Source organism: Cannabis sativa, chromosome 6 (assembly GCF_029168945.1).
Source record: "Cannabis sativa cultivar Pink pepper isolate KNU-18-1 chromosome 6, ASM2916894v1, whole genome shotgun sequence".
In the NCBI taxonomy this organism is placed as follows: domain Eukaryota; kingdom Viridiplantae; phylum Streptophyta; class Magnoliopsida; order Rosales; family Cannabaceae; genus Cannabis; species Cannabis sativa.
In genome coordinates this window covers 40106921-40128427 of record NC_083606.1, presented here as the reverse complement: position 1 = coordinate 40128427, position 21507 = coordinate 40106921, and the positions used below count along the sequence as shown (strand labels likewise).

Sequence of the window (21507 nt, the reverse complement as noted above, 5' to 3'; positions counted from 1 at the left end):
CAGTGAAGTCGTGGGCCTCGCCATGCTCTGGAATCTTCTCAATGGGACCATATTATTCCTTATCCGACATAGTTCACTTGATGAAACTTGCGTCCAATGCACGCGGTCGCATCTTTAACTTTTGACCCACGTAAACATCTCATGATCCCATCCGTCAATAATTACTTCAAGACTCAATCTACACCGTCAGCCTGCTTTTACACCGACTTTCTCTAGTGATTTAATTCGAATCCAATCCTAACCCAACTCAACCATGGTTGGAATTTGTGGCTTACAACTTACTCCGCGTTTGTTTTGATTCCTATAAATACACACCCAATAGCCCTCATATTCTAAGAAGTCTAAGAATATTTGAGTTTCTCTGAGGTTGTTATCTTCAGGTAAACATCTCTCCCTAGTTTTTACTTTTGATTTTTTTCTTTAATATTTATTGTAACGTTTTAGTTTTCTGGGTATCTTTTTCTTGATTGGTGTGCATGAATTCAGTTTTTACGTTTGTAACCTTCAAAAGATTTGAGACTTTCTATAGCTCTGTTACTTTTTCTTAACCTGGAAAATCGGGCTGTCCTCTCATAGGTCTCTCGTTGTCTTTTTGTTAGTTGAATTTGTGTTACGGGTTTTGTGATCATTAGATAGTCCTTTATGTTTTGATAGAGCTGTTCAATTTCTTATCTTTGATGAAGCCGAGGCTGCCAATTGTTGAGGTCCATGTAGAGGGGTTTTATTTTATCTTTTTAACCTCCCAGTCTAGTATAATATAATTTTGACGTGTAGTATAATATATATTTCTATATTTGTATATATATGTGGAAGTTTAGAGTGGCTGCCATATATATACACACATATATATATATCTTAGGACGTTTAGTTTATGTGTTCTTTGTTTTGGCGTGGTTGTTGAACATGGGTTGGGTTGGTCTTTTTGATTTTTCGATTTTTTTTAGCTATTTTTTATACTTGGAGATCAGCCTAATATCAATTAATAGAATTTTGTAGAAGTGATAATCTTAATAATAAAACTAAAAGCTGTAGAATTTTATCATGACTATTATTGTTTTCTGAATTTTTATTAATTTGTGATCTGGGTTGTGGTGGTCCTTTTGTTTGTGGCTGGAAACTATAGTATGATTTGATTTTGTTGAAACATACGGTTTATTGTATTGTTTTCAAAGGAAATTTTTCAAAATATGGGTCTGGTCTTGTGGTTTTTTTTTTGCTGTAGGAGTGTAAGGGCCTGATCTTATGGTTATTAATTCCATGTAGTGACACACCTAGGTAGCGGATATAATTTTCTGTTGTGTTTTATATAGCTTTGTTTATGTTATTTTGGGAACAGGGTATTTGAATTTGATTCTTATTTTGAATTAAGAGCTAACTAACTGTGTTTGTTTCACTTCATCTATCGCAGTTGCACACAGCTTAAAAGGCTTTCGTACGGAGATTTCTACTTTCAAAACCAGCAAGGTACATGGTTGAGTTAGACATTCAGATTCCATCTGCTTTCGACCCATTTGCTGAGGCGCAGGACACTGATGCCCCTGGGGCCAAAGAGAATGTACACGTTCGAGTTCAGCAAAGGAATGGAAAGAAGTGCCTGACTACGGTGCAGGGGTTAAAGAAAGACTTTAGCTACGAGAAGATCCTCAAGGATCTTAAGAAGGAGTTTTGCTGCAACGGCAATGTTGTTCAGGATAAAGAGTTGGGTAAAATAATTCAACTCCAAGGTGATCAGCGCAAGAACGTGTCCCAGTTCCTTGTTCAGGCGAGTCTTGTCAAGAAAGATCGCATCAAGATTCATGGTTTTTGAAGACTTTGGTTCTTGGGTCATGTTTTCCTGATACAATTTCAATAACAAAATAAGGTTTATGTGTGGGGATTGTTTAAGGGTTTGGTTCTGTTATTTCAGCTTGTTTTTACTTTTTTTTTTTGGGTTTTACCATATGAAGACACCAGATACATGTGATGCTATTTTGTTATTCTTAATAAATATGGAAACTACTTTATTTTCTAAACATGATTTTCTGGTGTTTAATTCTTCGTGGTAAGTGGATTTTTCGCTAGGGGGCATCTAGGCATATATTAGGGAGGAAATGAAACATTAGGCTAAAGTTAACTATTGGGGAATAGGTATACATTTTGTGGAGTACTCAAAATACTCTTCCATACATTCTCCCAACAGATTTCCTTCTCTTTTTTTTGTTTTTATTCTCCTTAAACCAATTCACATTAAAATTTTACATTTAAGCATACATTTCACTTCACCAACCTACTACAAGTTAGTGCAAAGCCTTTATTGGACGAATTGCTGCATTTAACCTATTCGTCTCCAAATTCATCGACAAGTGTGGTTCCTTCTTTAATATACTAAATGGATGCAATGAGGCTTGAATGGACTAATGAATGCGAACAGGCTTTCCAATCTCTCAAATATCACTTAGCTAGACCTCTAGTGCGTGAGGAATATATAGAGACGAATTATTCATCTATTTTGAGAATGCGGCCAGTGCTGCGCTAGTGCGTGAAGAAGAAGGGATACAACACCTAGGGGGTGTTTGGTATAAGGGTTTATTAGCATGGGAATAGGAAAATGAAACCCAATCTGTGCTTGGTATTGATTTTTTAAATTTTTTATTGGAGTGCTTGGATTGTCGTGGCTTAAGATGGCATTGATTAGTGGTAATGTCTACTCCTTCCAATCTTTGAGTTTAATCTTACTCGAATAGACAAAATACTGTCTAGGAAAACTAAATGGTATTGACCTCTTGGGTTGTGTCAAGACAACAGAGGCAATGGGACCATCTTACAAAGAATAAGATGATACAACACTTTTAGAATCAAGAAAATTATCTCCTCTATTTGCTACTTTGTTTTCAGACTTAGTCATTTTCTTAGAAAAGTTGTATTTCTTTAAACAAACACTTTCTTATCTAATGACTATAGGATGGTCCACCCCTAATCACTTAGAATAGCTAATAAACATGCAAACCTTTGTTAACAGTTCTAGCCTTAATTAAGATTATGATTAGGTCATCCATGAGTCTAGTAATGGTTTACACTAAGTACACAACCATTTCATCATTCTGAAATTTTCTTATCACTAGGGTATTTCCTTAGAAGAACTTAGGCAACAACTAGTAACTAATCATCAATATGCAAATCAAATTTCTAGGGAGGTAAGTTTGGATATAATTCAAAAATCAAGTTAATGATCTTTGAACTGCATATCTACTAACTATTTCTCCACCTCTATTAGTTCGCAAGATCTTTAAGCATTTACCTAAAAGGTTTTGAACCATTGCTAGAAATTCATGAAATTTTTCAAACATTTCAAATTTCTTTGCATAAGGTAAAATCTAGAGTGATCGTCTTAAGAACATAACAAAAAACTCATATCCACCCCTGAATGTACATCCATCTGCGAATGAGATGATTATACTTTCAATGGATATAGGCATATTGTCTCTTTGCAGAGAATGATCTCGTCAAAACCACTATGAGCAAGATACAAATGCCATAGATTTATAAAATATGTGGTTGTGTCTTTTGATGACTTAGGTTTAGTTACATCAAAGAATTCTTAGAATAGTGCAAGTGGATTCTGGTCACAGAATACTAAACTCATATTTCATACTAACATACAATTTGAATCCATTGATAGAAAATGGTTATTAAACACTTGTGAAGGTGTAACTATATTGTATTCTAGAAATAGAAATATAAAATCTCTATTTGGAATCTAAAATTTAAAGTCAAAGACTTAAATTTATACCAAATATACATGAGTATTCTTCTATCTTTGACCACCACTACTAATCTAACTCTAACTCTGATTTGCCCATACAAGTAGGAGATTTCTTAGATTGAGGATTTATATAATTTCAGGATAAAATGTTGGGAATATAACCGTATCCGCCATTCAATGTCTTAAGAGAAAATAGAATGACATTGTATGATTTACAAACCAATGATATATTATTGAGCTAATTCGAAATGAATAAGCTAAGAGGAATAAGGATAATTTCGAATTTAAATAAGAATCCAACGATTCTCCGATTAGCGAGACTCAAAGTTATTCTTATTTATATAATCTTCTTGTTTCATATTGTAAATATAGTCTAAGGTGTCATCAATTGATGAATAATAGCTAGATGCTGCATTTACAATATTTACCTATCGAGATCTAACACTATTATGTTTGTCTAATGGTTGACAATCCAATAAGGATTTGTCCCATTAGCACAACAAACCAAGTTGGACCAACAATGAAGATTCAAAATTTAACTACAATTAATAACAGAAAATAACATGGTTCAATATAAATTCACACACAATTCAGAAATTATTAAACATATAGCAAGTAGGAATGACAAGCGAAAATACTTAAACATACAATCCGAAATAATTTCTAAGGTCTTCAACAAACTGATATCAGTGTCCCGTTTAGGCGAGAGTCAAAGATACCATCCATTGAATAGAGTTGTCACCTCATCTAAAATGATAAACATTCTAGCAACCTGTTATTCGATCAAGATCAGAATCTAGTGTTGTCCCGTTTAGGCGAGAGTCAAGGCCATTCTATCTTATGAGCTTCCACCATTGTTTCATACTTTTGTAAGTCTATTAAAGTCGCCACCATTAGGGTGATCTATTTACTAAAATAAACACTTACACATAGTACTTATCTTTTGAGATTCTACGACGTTAAATTACTAATGAAGGTTCCTCCATTAGGGAGGATTACTCACTAAAACAAGAACTATGTCGAACCAACAATGGAGATCGAATGTCCTAATAATAATAAAGCTCATTATTTAAAATGTATTTTCGTATTTTATTTACTTTAATCTATTTATTTTAAATATATATCTATTTATTTAATTAAAATTACCAATTTAGAATGAAAAATTCTAAATATAAATTTTAATTTAATATTTATAAATTATACTTAGATGGATATGAAAATAAAATGAATTATTTCCATCTTAGTAATAATTTCCAATAAATATTTAGAAAATTATTTAATTTAAGTTGTTTAGAAATGAATTTATATTAATTTATAACTAAAATTTAATTAAAGTATATAAGAATTAACAAAACGTGAACCTGGATCTCTTTCTCTCCTTCTTAGTTATGTGGATTCAAGCAGCTTAAATTATTTAATTTAAGTTGTTTAGAAATGAATTTAAATTAATTTATAACTAAAATTTAATTAAATCTAACTAACAATCAACAAAACCTGCTTGAATCCACATAACTAAACATATTTAAGCTTCAGGTAACAACACTAAATAATAACAGTAGCTACAGCAAGCAATTCCTCAAAACATGCAAAATTTCATTTCCTTAAAACCCAAGAAACTAAAGAAAAAGCTATAAGAAATTACCTAGAGCTTAAGCACTTCAAATCCTTGAAGAATGTTACTGGAATTACAGAAAAATCCCCCCAAACCCTAGCTGTTCTAAGGGTGGCCGAATGAGAGAGAGAGAGAGAGAGAGAGAGAGAGAGAGAGAGAGAGAGAGAGAGAGAGAGAGAGAGAGAGAGAGAGAGAGAGAGAGAGAGAGAGAGAGAGAGAGAGAGAGAGAGAGAGAGAGAGAGAGAGAGAGAGAATTCTCTTGAATTTTCTAAATTTTAGCTTTTTGAATAAATGAACTAATAACATAATACCTATCTTATTTCACCTAAAATAATCCAAAATAAATCAATTAATCACTTAACACTAAGTCCACGATAGGACAAAAGTTTATGGGGCAAAATGACCATTTTGCCCTTCCACACTAAAAGGATTAAAAAGGCACTTACGGGTATTTTTGGGAAATTCTAAATTCCCGACCAATCATGACATTCCCCATATGTAAATAAATTGCCCCGCTATACAAAAATACTAATATGTGATTCTATTGAGCCATACACCGCATTCCAATATTACCGGGCACTGAACATGCAAAAATATGAAATTTTTATATATGACATACAAAATGCATTCTGAATTCAAATAAATTATCATAAATAATTAATGATTAATTTTAATAATTAAATCCTAATTATCTGCTAATTTCCAAATTTAAATTAAGCGGACTTTACAGCCTATATGTTTGCTATTGGGCTTAGATGCATATAGGAAGCCCATTTAAGTTTTACTAAGTAAATGGACTAGGTTGCTAAAATAAATTTTGACATAAGTAAATTTATTTAGGCCCAATTAGATTAGGGCTTATTCAATGAATTAAAATTGTTTATTTAAAGGTTAAATTCCTCTCTTTTGGGCCTTGTGTGAGAGTTAGGGGGCCAATAGCAGTGGGTACGACATACTGAACCCAGCTCTCCCTCACATGAACTACCCCAATTGTGAAGGTCCATTTGCCTTATTTAAATAATTGTATTAGGTTAATTATATTAGTCTAACCTAATTAAAATTGAATTAGCAACATAATTAGCTTTAAAATGTATGAAATTTATTTTTCATTTAATATTTTAAAGTTAATTTTAGAAAAATACTTAGTTAATTGATATATATATTCTAGATAGTTATTTCTAGTACTAGTTAATTCTTATTTTGATCGAATAAAAGGTTGCTAGAATGGTTTCTATTTTAGATGAGCTGACAACTCTATTCAATAAATGATACTTTGACTCTCGCCTACCGGGACACTGTATCAGTTTGTTGAAAATCTTGAAAATTATTTAGGATTGTATGTTTTAGTATTTTCACTAGTCATTCCTACTTGCTATATGTTTATAATTTCTGAATTGTGTATGAATTTATATTTAACCATGTTATTTTCTGTTATTAAGTTGTAGTTTAATTTCGAATGTTCATTGTTGGTCTAACATGTTTGTTTTTCTAATGAGATAAATCCCTAATGGATTTTCACCATTAGACATACATAATAGTAAGATCTCGAAAAATAAATATTGTATATGCAACATCAAGCTGTTCATCAATTGATGACACCTTAGACTAGTATTTTTACAATATGAAACAAGAAGATGACATAAATAAGATTACTTTGTCTTTCGCTAATCGAAGCATCGTTGGATTCTTATTTTTAAACGAAATTATCCTAATTCCTCTTAGCTTATTCATTTCAAATTAGCTCAATAATATATCATTGGATGAATGGTCTATAAATCATTTCATGTCATTATATTTTCTCTTAAGAAATTAAATGACGCATATGATTATAATCCCGAAATTCTATTCCCAATTGATATAAATCCTCAATCTTAGAAATCTCCTACTTGTATTGGCAAATCTGACTTAGAGTTTGTATTAGTAGTGCTGGTCCAAGATAGAATTACCCATTATATTTGGTATAAATTTAAGTCTTTGACTTTAATTTTAGATTCCAAATAGAAATTTTCTTATATTTCTAATTCCAGAATACAATACAGTTACACTTTCTCAAGTGTTTAATATCCATCTTCTATTAATGGATTAAAACTGTATGGAATATGAGTTAGGTATTCTGTGACCAGGATCCACTTGCAGTATTCTAAGAACTCTTTGATGTAACTAAACCTATGTCATCAATAGACACTACCACATTTTTTTTTAATCTATGGCATTTGTATCTTGTTCATAGTGGATTTGACAAGATCAATCTCTGGAAAGAGTTAATATGCCTATATCCACTGAAAGTAGTTCATCTCATTCCCAGATGGATGTACATTCAGGGGTGGATATGAGTTTTTCGTTGTATTCTTAAAACGATAACTCTAGATTATACCTTTTAGCAAAGAAATTTGAAATGTTTGAAAAATTTCATTAATTTCTAGCAATGGTTAAAACCATTAAGGTAAGTGGTTAAAGATCTTGCGAACTGATAGGGGTGGAGAAATAGTTAGTAGATATGCAGTTCAAAGATCATTAAATTGATTTTTTGATTATATCCTAACTCACCTGCCCAGAAATTTTGAGTTGCATGTTGATGATTAGTTACTAGTCGTTGCCTAATTCCTTCAATGGTAGTACAATTTTAGAATGATGTAATGGTTGTATACTTAATGTAAATCATTACTAGATTCATGGATGACCTAATCAAAATCTTAAGAAAAGCTAGAACTGTTAACCATGGTTTGTTAGCTATTCTAAGTGGTTAGGGGTGGACCATCCCATAGTCAATAGATAAGAAAGTGTTTGCTCAAACAAATACTACTTTTCTAAGAAAATGACTAAGTCTGAAAATCAAGTAGCAAATAAAGGAGATATTTATTTCTTGATTCCAAAAGTGTTCTATCATCTTATTTGACATATGTGATCCCACTGCCTCTGTTGTCTTGTCACAACCAAAGAGGTTAATACCATTTAGTCTTCTTAGACATAATTCACGGTACCTTGTCGTAGTGGGAGAGTTTCTAGGAACTGACCTTCTTATGACTTGGGAGACACTAGTGATTAAAATCCATTGTGAGTTTAAACAAGTAATGGATTGTCAAGATAAGAAACTAAGAAGAAAGCCAATAGAACTATGGTTTAATCCATTCACATGGAATAACCTAAAGTTTTCTTTTACAAGGACATAAAAGGAAATTTTAGTTTATAAGTCCATTCAATGGACGTAACAAAACTTCCTGTTCCTAGGTTTGAGTTTATCTAAACCTATGGCTTGTGGTATACCTGGTAATTACTTACTCTAATGCAAGCAACTTACTTTAGTAAGATGCTGAAGCATTTTCTTTCTAATGGAAATCTATAGAAGCTTCACAACTTCTTAGGCATAGATTTTATTTATCTAAGGAAAAGTCTCAACTATTCCAGAAAAGATAAAGCCATGAAAGAATTTCTTATATCAACAGTGAGAGGTCTTAGATATGCTTTTGTATGCCTTAGACCAGACACCTGCTGTTGAGTGGGAGTAATGAGTAGGTATCAGATTAATCTAGGAGAAGAACATTGGAAGACAATCAAGTAAATCTTAAGATTAAGAAGAGGAACTATATGTTAGTCTATAAGGGTGTGTTTAAAACTCTTAGACTACACCATATCAGATTTCGAAATTTGCCTTTGTGCTAGAAAATCTTTCTGATAAGATTACGATTACTCTGGAGGTGGAATAGTGATTTTGGAGAAGTGTAAAAACCTATCGGAAGTCTCTAGGTCTACCAGGAAGGGAGTGAATGTTAAAGTTGCAGGAAAGGTACTTATTCAGTCTAAGGAAAGTTCTATACATCTTTGGCACCATTCCAAATTTCCTTAAACTACTAGTGTTAATTTCCTGATTAACCAAAAGTAGTTGCCAAAGGTATAGAATCCAGTATCCCAAGAGAGTAGACATATAGAGAGGAATTTCACATTATCAATGATTTTGTGATTAAAGGAAGAGTAATGGTGGAGAAAAGGTTGTGGTTAATTCAATCTTCCAGATCCTATTACGAGGAGTTTACTACTACTACACTTGATTTGTATATCGAGGTGTTGAGATTATTTGAAACGCACTTTTTGTTTTATATTAGTGCAAGTGGGAGTTTGTTGGGTTTTATGCCCTAAATAAAACTCATTTCAATATAATCAGATTTACTTATTAATATAGATCAGAAATAACATTTAATGTTGCATGGTTCACATGATTTATTTCATGATTATATGTACATAATGTATAAATTCATCTGAAACCCTTTTCACATACTTGATCCTGTTTATTGTGCCGTCAACACATTGGAAAGTAAACATGACTATGTGAATAAAGTTTCCTAGATTTATCAGACATAGGGTTTTACTGATATGATAATCTACAACAGAGTTTACTTGCATTTGGAGAAGTGCTATGTTCTTTCCAGAGCATTGGTTAAAGTAAAGCTCAGGTTGGATGCATGGAGTATGCATCGGAAGGGACCGATATTGAACTTTGACTTCGATTTATTAAACTTACCGTAATATCTATTCAAGCCAATATCGCCTAGTTGATCCTAGATCAAATGTTCTTAATCCTGTTATGATTAGGCTCAATCTTGAAAGGCTATTCGTGTTCTTTGATTTGTTAGTTAAGCCTACTTTTAGGTCAGGGTGATACGTACATTTTGGGAACACGGTAGTGCAATTGAGTGGGAGCGCTAGCATAAACATGGAATCTATAGCTTCCATCTGGCGAATAGTAAGCAAAGGATGATCTCCTTCGAGCTTGACCAAACGAACATAAATGGTGGTGTACTCATTTCACATAAGCTGAAATATCATTTATACGGGGTCAAGTGTTTGAAGGATAAAATACATTGTTGGGTGTTACGGTAATCTAATCCCTTTACAGTGTAGATCATTCATATAGAGGATCATTGATCACATTAGGATTATAACAATGGATAACTAATGATGTGTCTATATGGTGGAATATATAGAGCATTCGATATACTGAGAGTGCAATTCTAAGTTCTATGCGTGGATTCAACGAAGAATTAATAAGTTAGTGAATTTTAGTGCTAAATTCCTGATCTACTTATTGGAAGCTCGGTTATATAGACCCATGGTCCTCGCACTAGTTGAGATAATATTGCTTGTAAGACTCATATAATTGGTTTTGATCAATCAATTATAATTCTCAAATTAGACTATGTCTATTTGTGTATTTTTCACTAAGTAAGGGCGAAATTGTAAAGAAAGAGTTAATAGGGGCATATTTGTTAATTATGTTACTTTGTATGGTTCAATTAATAAATATGATAAATGACAATATTATTTAATAATTATTTATAGTTATTAAATAGTTAGAATTGGCATTTAAATGGTTGAATTAGAAAATTGGCGTTTTTGAGAAAATAAGATGCAGAAAAGATAAAACTGCAAAATTGCAAAAAGTGAGGCCCAAATCCACTAAGCATGGCTGGCCACTTTTGTAGGCAATTTAAACTGATATTTTCATTATTTTAATGCCAAATAATTCAAACCTAACCCTAGTGGAATGCTATAAATAGATAGTGAAAGCTTCAGGAAATACACACTTAAATTTTTTACTTTTTCATTCAGAAAAAACTGAGCCTTCTCTCTCCCTATCTTTGGCTGAATCCACTCTCTCTCTCTTCCTCATTGAGATTTCGAAATTCTTAGTGTCTGAGTAGTGCCCACACACAACAAGTGATACCTCAATCATAGTGAGGAAGATCGTGAAGAAAGATCATCAGCAAAGGAGTTTCAACATCAAGGATTCAGAGAAAGAGATCCAGGTTCAGATCTTGATAATACTCTGCTACAGAAAGGATACAAGGGTTAGAGATCTGAACGGAAGGAGTCATTTAATTCCGCTGCACCCAATGTAAGGTTTCTTAAACTTTATATGTGTTTATTTCATCGTTTTAGAAAGTTCATATTTAGGGTGTTAATCAACATACTTGTGAGTAGATCTAAGATCCTGGTAAAATAATTTCCAACACAAACAACGAAGAGGAGTATGAGGCACTCCTAGTAGGACTTCGGTTAGCACTAGCAATCAAAATTGAGTGACTTGAGATTTACAATGATTTGAAGCTAGTTGTTAATCAAATTCTCGGCGAATACCAACCCCAGGATCATAGATGATAACATACTTGAGCAAGGCTAAAGATCTAATAGCTCAACTTAAACACTACTCCATCCAACAAGTGCCACTTGAACAGAATGCGAACGCAGATTCCCTAGCTAAACTAGCTAGTGCAACAAATACTGATACTCTAACTGTAGTTCCCGTTGAATACCTCACCAAATGAAGCATCAATGAAGACTTATAGCCTATCGTTATGATCGACAACAGTCCATCATGGATGATCCCAATTGCAGAATACTTAGAATAAGGTATTCTCCCAATAGACCAGAATACAGCTAAGAAACTGATGAGAAAAGCAGCACGCTTCATCATCATGGATAGAGTAATGTACAAAAGAGGCTACTCAATGCCACTTCTAAGGTTTGTCATGAAAGAAGGAGCCAAGCTCGTCATGGTCAAAGTACATGAGGGTTTTTGTGGCAATTATGCTAGGGGCAAAGCCTCTCAAAGAAGGAAATGGTATTTTTGGCTAACAATGATTGAAAACTCAATGGACTATGTTAGAAAGTGTGACAAGTGCTAGAGTTCTCAAAAATACCTAGAGTTACCCCAAACAAACTCAAAAGATGCAAACTCCCTATTCATTCGCTGTTTGGGGAATCGATCTCATAGGTTTACTACATAAGGGAAAAGGTGGAGTTTCATATGCAGTAGTGGTGGTAGATTACTTCACCAAATATGCTGAAGCAGATCCCTTAGCCACTATCACATCAAATAAAGTTCTTAATTTCATGATCAAGAATATCATTTGTCGCTTCAGAATCCCACAAAAGATAGTGTTAGAAAATGGAATGCAGTTTGACAACGATCTCTTTACTAACTTTTGTGGCAAACACCAAATCATTAATAGATTTACGGTGGTCGCTTACCCACAAGTAAATGGACAAGTGGAAGTGGTTAACCAAACATTTACGGATACATTAAAGAAACTCCTGGAGCAAGCCAAAGGGAACTAGCCTAAAGAAAAACCTGAAGTGTTATGGTCTTGCCGCACTACGGATAAAATAGCAACAGGCCACACTCCTTTCGCTCTAACCTATGGGTACGAAGCCATGATACGCGTATGCTTCATTAACATCCTAATATGAATTTCTAAAATAATGAAATAAACACATAAGGGTTTAAGAAAACCTTACATTGATTGCAGCGGAATATAATGACTCCTTCCCTTCAGATCACTAGCCCTTGATTCCTTTCTGTAGCAGAGCATTATCAAGATCTAAACCTGGATCTCTTTCTCTCCTTCTTGAGCCCGATTCTCCTTCTTGTTGATTGGATTCTTCACAGTCTTACACACTATGATTGATATACAACTTGATGTGTGTGGGAACTCACTCTATGACTCAAGGTATGAAAATTTGAAGAAGAAAAGAGAGGAATAGTGGTTTCGGCCTAATAGAAAGAAGGCTCAGGAAAATTTTCTGGAAGTGAAATTTCATCAATCTGTTAAGTGTGAGCTATCAATATCTATTTATAGGTAACCACCTAAGTTTAAATAAGATTTATTTTGGCATTAAAATAATGAAAAAAATTAAATGGTAAAATCTACACTAAGTGATCGGCCAAGGAATAGATAATGGGCCCCACTTTGCAATTTTGCCATTTTATCATTTTCCCATCTTATTTTCTCAAAAATGCCAAATTTCCAATTTACCCACTTAAATGCCAATTCTAATTATTTAATAACCAAAAATTAATTATTAAATAATATTGTCATTTAAATATTTATTAATTAGACTAATCAAAGTCTCTTAATTAACAAATAAACCCTAGAATCTCTTTTCTTCACATTTAAGCCCTTGCTTAGTGAAAAATCATAAACTAGACATAGTCTAATTTTAGAATTATAATTGATTAACTAAAATCAATTAACTAAGTCTTACAAGCAGTATGGTCTCAACTAGTATGGGGACCACTGGCCTATATAACCGAGCTTCCAATAAGCAGACGTAGAATTTACCAAGTAAATCCACTAACTTATTAATTCCTCATTGCATCAACTCATAGAACTTGGAATTGCACTCTCAGTCATATAGAACGCTCTATATGTTCCACGATATGGATACTCTATTAATTGTCTATTGTTATAATCCCAATAATTAATGATCCTCTATAGATGATCTACATTGCATAGGGATAAAATTACCGTTACACCCATTCAATGTATTTTATCCTTAAAACACTTGACCACCTATAAATGACATTTTAGTGAAATAATATAATCACTAAAATGAGATCTCAATCATTTATCTCTATTCAGCCAAGCTCGAAGGAAATCATCGTTTTACTTCTAAATACCTATAGAAGCTATAGATTCCATATCTATGTTTAGCACTCCCAGTCAATTGTACTACCGTGTTCCCAAAATGTAATATCACCCTGACCAAAAAGTAGGCTTAACTATCAAATCAAAGAACACAAATAACACTCTTGAGATCGAACCTAATCATGTCAGGATTAAGATCATTTGATCTAGGATCAACTAGGTGATATTGAATTGAATATATATTACAGTAAATATATCTAATCAAAGTTCAATATCGGTCCCTTCAAATGTATACTCCATACATCCGATACTGGTAAACTTTGCCAATGCCCTGGAAAGGACATAACACTTATCCAAGGTGTAAGCATACCTATCGCTGATTATCATGCCATTCTAAATCCAGTGAACTGACAAATTAGGGAATTAAACTTTTGAACATATAATCATGATTATATTCCACTGTGCTGACAACACTATAATGATAAACAAATACACATGTTCTGGACCTAATAGATTTTATAATCATGAAATAAATCATGTGAACCATGCAATATAAAATGTTTTCTGATCTTTAATAATTAGTAAATCTGATTATATTGAAATTGATTTTATTTAGGGCACAAAACCCAACAAGCTCCCACTTGCACTAATATAAAACAAAAAAGTACATTTCAAATAATCTCAAAACCTTGATATACAAATCAAGTGTAGTATGTAGTGTATTCTCCGTAATAGGATCTGACAGGTTGTATTAATTCAACTTTTCTCCACCATTACATTTCCTTAATCACAAAATCTTTGATATTGTGAAATTCTTCTCTATATGTTTACTCCTCTAGGGATACTGGATTCTTTACTTTTTCGCAACTACTTTTGCGTTAGTCAGGAAGTGTTGACCGAGGTTTTCGGCAACTATTAAAATATGATTATAATAAAGAGCTGTAAGAAAGTGAGATGAAGATTTTTTACGTGGTTGGGGCGTTAATGAGCCTTAGTCCACGAGCCTCTGTTATTAATGGATGTATTTAATACAGATTCTACACTTGAGAGAATGTCTTTCTCTTAAATACAGAGAATGTTCTTGGTGAATATTTTCTGTTCCTGCTCTTTTGCAAACCAAGATTCTCGACCCCATTAAATGAGCTTTGAGGGGGTATTTATAGTGTTTTGGTGGGGTAATCCCTAGAATTGTTCTTACACATGTATCTGTAAGTATCCATAAAGTTGGGCATTTCCAATGAATATACCATGGGTGATGCATGGTCAAATCCCTAGGTGCTGTAGGGCTTTTATGAAGAATGTCCTTTTTGCCTTGTGATTGACGTGACTCTTCGCATAGTAGCCGTCGCTAGACTTAAATGATCATTACTGTAGCGTTGCTGTTTGGGGGTTGTGCCGTCAGACTTTATTGCGTGTTACAGTCCCAACACGCTTCCTCCCATGCAGCATTAAATGCGACTTGATTGCTCGGGAGAGACCTGACACATCCCGGAGAGCCTTCACGCTATGCACGCCTCCTGGAGTACCTTGTACTCCGGGAGCCTACTCCAGGACCCATGCTAACAGCCCTTTCTTGTGACGCGCAAAGACTTAGCAAATGTTTACAAGTTATCTGGTCCACGTGTCCCCTCTCGACTGGTCCACGTATTTTGGGCGAATTCTGGAGCAACATTTACCCCCCAAGCCTTGTTTACTTAGTAAAAATAAACCAAGGCTTGTTCAAGTGCCTCCGGTCGACTACTCGTTTCCCTGGCTCAGGCCTCGAGCGCGTGGGGGCACATTTAATGACGACATTTAATGCAGCGATTCGCCTTTTGCAGGAATGTCTCCAGCCGCCTCCTCAGTCTTCTGACACGAGCTTGGGGCGCGTGGAGGCGTGTCTAATGATGGCATTAAATCCAGCGATTCGCTTTTGCAGAGGTCGATTCGTTTCACGCCCTTTGATTGATGCGGCGCATTAATGGTGTCAGACGGATACTCAAACGTTTCTACCGCCTTTATGGCAGATTGATCTGATCCGTTGATCTTCGGGAATTCGAATCGTGCATCTCCCCCACCGTGCGATTGGTAGGTGATGACACCTGTTCCTCATGCGTCTTTGCCTATAAAAGCCACCACCTTTCCTTCATTTCGGTTACTTTCCATTCCTTGCCATTTCTGCTCGAATTTCTCAGAGAGAAAATTCCTCAAAATAGCACGAACTGCCTTAATACTTAGACACTTCATTCAGTTTTCCATTGTTCGACTTCGCCAGTTCTCCTCAACTTTCACTCAACCACATTCAGTACCCCCAGTTCAACGATCTACTGTAAGTTTCTTGCATCCTTAACATGCTTATATTTACTTCGTTCGTTTTCTGGGTTCGTACTTAGAGGCTTCTGGGTGTGTGAGTGTTTGAGTTCTGCTTTATGTTTACTGCGTTAGTTGTAGAATCACCATTACCATGCCCCTGTTGTAATCAAACAGCTTTGTTTAGAGAGAGCCATGCATTTTTCGTTTAACAGTTGCTTAGGGCATAGGACGGCTTTTCTCTTTTCTTTTTCTTTTTACAAAACCACTTTCTGCGATTTCACTGCACCCGACACTTGTTCAGGGATTCTCTCCAGAGTTTCTCATGTGACACGTGTCCGGAGGGGGCCTCTTTCCAGCGGTTAGGGGACCCCCACTCCCTTTTTCTTGATTTAGGGTTTGGTATGAGACCTAACTGCTGGACTTTTCTTTTTCCCTTTTTGTTTTTCTCAGAACACAAAATGTCTGCTTCTGGCTCAAAATCTTCGAAGAAGAAAGGGAAAGGTATGGCCACGCTGGAAGAGGTTTCTCTGGGACCCGTTGCCCAGGAGGGGTATAAGTCCCGTGCAACTGGTTGGGAAGCGGCCGAGCTTCGATCGACCCTGACTTGTCCTCACCAGCTGGAGAACATTATTAATGTGGCCGGGATCAAACCCTCCACCTCAGGGACCTTTCACCGGCCTCCTCGCGACTCGGAAACGCCTAATCATAACTATGACGGCTTCGGGGCTTGGAGTCAGACCCATTTGATGACCGGTGCCATGCTCCCGCTCCAAGATTACTTTGTTAATTTTCTTGTATTTGTCGGCCTTGCGCCATACCAACTTATTCCTCAAGCTTACCTTTGCTCTCAGGCTTATTTATTTTTTACACCGCCCGTGGCTGGGGGTCTCCCAGCCCGGCGGAAATTTTATATTTTTATGAACTTGTATCCGTCCCCAAGAAAGGGGACAAACTTAAGGATCGTTTTTATGGGTTCCGGATCCACCCTGCTAACGAGGGGGTGGTTCCGTATAACAGGCAGACTCACGTTAAGGAGTACTGCCACCGCTTTTTCTTCTCGTCCGGGTTCAGGGCCGTGGACCACCCGGAGCTTCTCACGGAGTGGGTGCGGATCCCACCTTACCAGCGGACGCTTCCCACTCAAGCTTTTCTTCGAAGGGCCCAAGCCTTCGCCTCCTATGACCACGCCGATCTTGATGTCGGGGGCCTAGTCACCACGGAGAATTGTAGGAAGGCCAAACTTATCCTTTCTCACCAATCCATGGATGACTCCAACCTCTCACGGGTCATCTGCCCCAATGTGAGGGCGCCGGTTGCGGAGAAGGCCTTCCGGGATGAGCTCATTGCTACGGCAGAGAAGAAGTACCAAGATTATCTCTACCGGAAGGCCCAGGAGAAGGCGTACTCTAAGGCCCGAGCCGCCTGCGGGAGAGGGCTTCGCGTGGGGAGTCCGGTGGTGCGAAGGAGCCAAGCCATTGGCGGGAAGTCCGAAGCTAAATTTTTTGACAAGATACTTCAAGAAGAGATTGGGGATCGTCCCGCCGGGAGGCCCCTTCGTCTTGAAGATTCTTCCGAGAAACAGACTTCCCGGCCACAGCCTTCAGCCCCCGAACCAAACTCGGGTGCTCCCGGTGCTAGCACTTCCGGTGCCGGCGGTAAGTCTCCCTTGATAATTCGCTATGTTCCTTCCGTTGATGAATACACCAGTCATAGGCCCGTAGGGTTCGACGAGCGTCTTTGTAGATTCAAGATGCCGTTGACCCGGTGGGGGGATCGTTTGAAGGAATTTTATTTTACGAACTTAGGAGATTACCTAGGTCGGTCCCGGATGGGCTCCGGCCCTCCGGAACCTATTCCCTTAGGTCCATCAGCTTACATAACGTCCAGCTGGTTTCGGCCCTCGGATAGTTATCTTGGAGATGACGCCGCCAGCATTAAAGTACAGGACTTTGCTAGGGCCGAATTAGGAAGTTCGGGTAGGAGTAGCTTATTTGCTGTATCTTGTATAAGCGGTTCCTCACGGACTTCTAACACTTGCTTATTTTTTTGAAACAGGTATCTCCATGGATGCCATCCTGGAACAGCTTGCCGGGGTTCATACTCCCGTGGCCCCTCCGGCCTTCACCCCCTCTCCCCCGGCCCCTTCCTTGAAGGTTCCTTCCGGCGCTCCCCCCGAAACCATTGACTTAGTGGATGACGAGGAGGTGCTTCCGGGAGAAGGCCAAGGGAAAGGGTGGGACTTCTTGGAGGAAGCCGTTGAGGGTGCAAGAGAGCCTCAAGCCCCTCCGGAGGTAGCAGAGGAGGACGAGGAGGAGCCTGAAGTGGCTCTGATTCGCAAGCGTAAGGGCAAGATGGTTGCCCAGGATGAGCCGAAGAGGCCTCGGAGAGCCGACACTCCTGCCCATGGCCTAGACGGCGGGGTCTCCCCGATGGAGGAAAATCCTGCTCCTCCCCACATCGAGCTTACCCCAATTCCTGGGGATGAGGTGAGGCAGGAGCTTCGCATAGCCAAACACAACTATGCTATGGATGAGTACTCCCGGGGGTATGCCGAAGTGGAGGCCCTTAGGAGGATTCTGCGAGCTGAGGTTGAGGCGAGCATCAACCACCCGGAATACCAGGATCCGTGGAACCTTAATCTGGACCCCTTAACGGACTGGTTCCGTCCCCTCCTAGGGCCTACCTTGGCTCCCTTTGCCGCGGAGATGACCGGCGAGTTTGCTTCTCAGCTTACACGTTGCGCGCCCAAGCGGTTTGCCACTTGTGCTTCCTTGAACTCCATCTTCCAGGTCCAGGACCTCAGCCATTCTCTCACGGTGGTAAGTACTTTGCAATTTTTGCGTTTCCTTTTATTGTTTGTATTTTGTTTTCTTCCTTTGAGAAATTTTTCCTTATACTTCGTTACGGTTCAGCTTGCTGCTGAGGCTAGCCGCCTCTCTAGGAACATCATAAACCATGGCTTCACTCTGTCCGACTTTGGGGACATGGATGACGTCAGGAAGGTCCTCCAAGACCTCACAGCGGAGAGGCAGATCTACCAGGAGGCTGCCGAGCGCCAGGAGGCAGCGGCCAAGGCCAAGGAAGAGGAGGCCAAACGGAGGGAGGCTCAAGCGGAGGCCATGATCCGGGACGAGGCTCAGCGGAGAGACAGGATGGAGGCCCATCACCAGGAGGAACTAAGGGCCCAAACCGAGGCTGCTGAGAAGGCCAGGCGAGATCTCCGGGAGGCCAGGGAGGCTTTGGATGAAATGGTCGCCAAGGTGAGATCTTTAGAAGAGACTCACCAATCGGACATTGAATCCAAGGCCGCTCTAGCTGCGGAGTTGAAGGAGCTTAGGGATTTCAAAGAACAATCCACCAGGAAGGCCAAGAGGGCCGAGCTCCTTTCTCCTGTTTCCTGCGCCCGGTGCCCGAAGAGCTTTGATGATGGTGTCTATATGGCTTGGGCCACCAATGATCAAAGTATTAAGCTTACTTTTTATCCCAAACCCGAGGAGATGATTGCCAGATTTCGGGAAAAGAAGAAGAAGCTTGATGCCGCGCTTGAGGCACGGATTGGACCTCGTCTTCCTCCGCGGGCTGACTGAGCTGCCGTATTATTGACCCAGATTCTACCCATTTCTTTTATAACTTTTTTTTTGTTTGTACATATTTGCTGCTGCCTTAGAACAATTTACATATAGGCGGCAGCTTTCATTTGAAGGGGAGACAATTATATTTTAAGGCCTGTCCCCGGGCCATTTATATGTATATGACCTGCCCTTTGGGCTAGGATATTTTTTTTTATATATATGCGATCTTTATTTGTCACACTTATATATTTTAACCTGTCCTTTGGCTCAGGGTTTTTATACTTATGCTTTTTATTTTTGTGCATACTTTTTGACCTGCCCTTTGGGTCAGGATATTTTACTTCGTTTGACCTGCCCTTTGGATCAGGATATTTTACTTAGTTTGTTTTTGTTTGTCCGTGCGGTATACCCTAGTACCCCCCTGAGTGGCATAGAAACTTTGTTTTTAAGGCACTCAGTTTTATTTAATATAGAGGAGGTATACATTTGGACGGTACAAACCCTTTGAACAAAATCTAAGTTTACTTCGCTACTGGTAATATTTTCTGAGGTGATCGGCATTCCAGGCTCTTGGGACAGTAGTTCCGTCCATTCTTTTCAGTTTGTAAGTGCCAGAACCGATTTCGTCCTCGATTTCATATGGTCCTTCCCAATTTGGTCCAAGTACCCCCACTCCGGGTTCTTGGGTGGCTGGAAAAACCCTTCTTAGGACCATATCTCCAATAGCGAATTTTCTATTTTTAACCTTGGAGTTAAAATATTTGGTCACCTTCTTTTGATAAGCAGCCATCCGTATTTGAGACTCATCCCGGAGTTCTTCGACTTGATCCAAAGCCTCTTGGAGCAGTGCCTGATTGGTGGTCGGATCATAAGTCGTCCTCCTGTGGGATGGGAATAATGTTTCCACCGGGACCATTGCTTCGCAACCGTACGCCATTGAGAACGGCGAGTGACCGGTTGTGGTTCTGGGGGTCGTCCGGTAGGCCCACAATACCCTTGGCAATTCTTCAGGCCAGTAGCTTCTTTTTCAAGGTGACCTTTAGGATTTTATTGACTGCTTCCGCCTGGCCGTTTGTTTGAGGTCGGGCTACCGCGGAGAAGCTTTTCACTACTCCGTGTTGGTTGCAGAAGTCAGTAAATTCCTCGCAATCAAATTGCTTTCCATTGTCTGAGACTATTTTGTGAGGCAAGCCGTATCGACACGCTATGTTTTTGATAACAAAGTCCAATGCCTTCTTAGTAGTTATTGTCTTCATAGGCTCAGCCTCTGTCCACTTGGTGAAGTAGTCCACTGCTACTATTGCATACTTTACCCCTCCTTTTCCCGTAGGTAGAGACCCGATGAGATCTATTCCCGTACCGCGAAGGGCCAGGGGCTGGTCATCAAGGTGATCTCATTTGGAGGAGCTCTCGGTATGTTCGCGTACCTTTGGCACGAGTCACACTTTTGGACATAGTCTATACAATCTTTTTTCATTGTTGGCCAGAAGTACCCCTGCCTCAATATTTTCTTTGAGAGGCTGGGTCCTCCCGTATGATCTCCACAGAACCCTTCATGGACCTCCAGCATGATTTGTCTAGCTTCAGGGTCCGATACACACCTTAAATAAGGCATGCTGAGTCCTCTCCGGTAGAGAATTTGGTCCATCATTACATAACGATGAGCTTGATACTGAATCTTTCGAGACAGTGCCCTCTCTTGGGGCAACTCACCTGTGGTTATGTACTTTATGATGGGGACCATCCAGCTGGGTTCTTGCCCAACCGTTAGTGTGGTCTCTTTTACTTTGATGCTCGGCTCTGCCAAGCGTTCCACTGGTACTACCCCTAGTTCTTCGATTTCACTGTCCGAGGCTAACTTAGCCA

The 21507-nt window shown here is 38.2% G+C and overlaps 1 protein-coding gene across 1 annotated transcript; it reads left to right on the top strand.

Annotated features, from left to right (window-relative positions):
• Nucleotides 1–222: 222 nt before the first annotated feature.
• On the top strand, nucleotides 223–2012 carry LOC115725021 (protein translation factor SUI1 homolog). Its single transcript, XM_030654421.2, has 2 exons — nucleotides 223–380; nucleotides 1409–2012. Exon 2 carries the CDS (start codon nucleotides 1469–1471, stop codon nucleotides 1805–1807), a length of 339 nt encoding a protein of 112 aa, XP_030510281.1. The 5' UTR covers nucleotides 223–380; nucleotides 1409–1468; the 3' UTR covers nucleotides 1808–2012.
• The last annotated feature ends 19495 nt before the right edge of the window (nucleotides 2013–21507 follow it).

Excerpts from the sequence above, each read along its gene's own strand:
- LOC115725021 (XM_030654421.2), top strand. The coding sequence starts at position 1,469 with ATGGTTGAGTTAGACATTCAGATTCCATCTGCTTTCGACCCATTTGCT.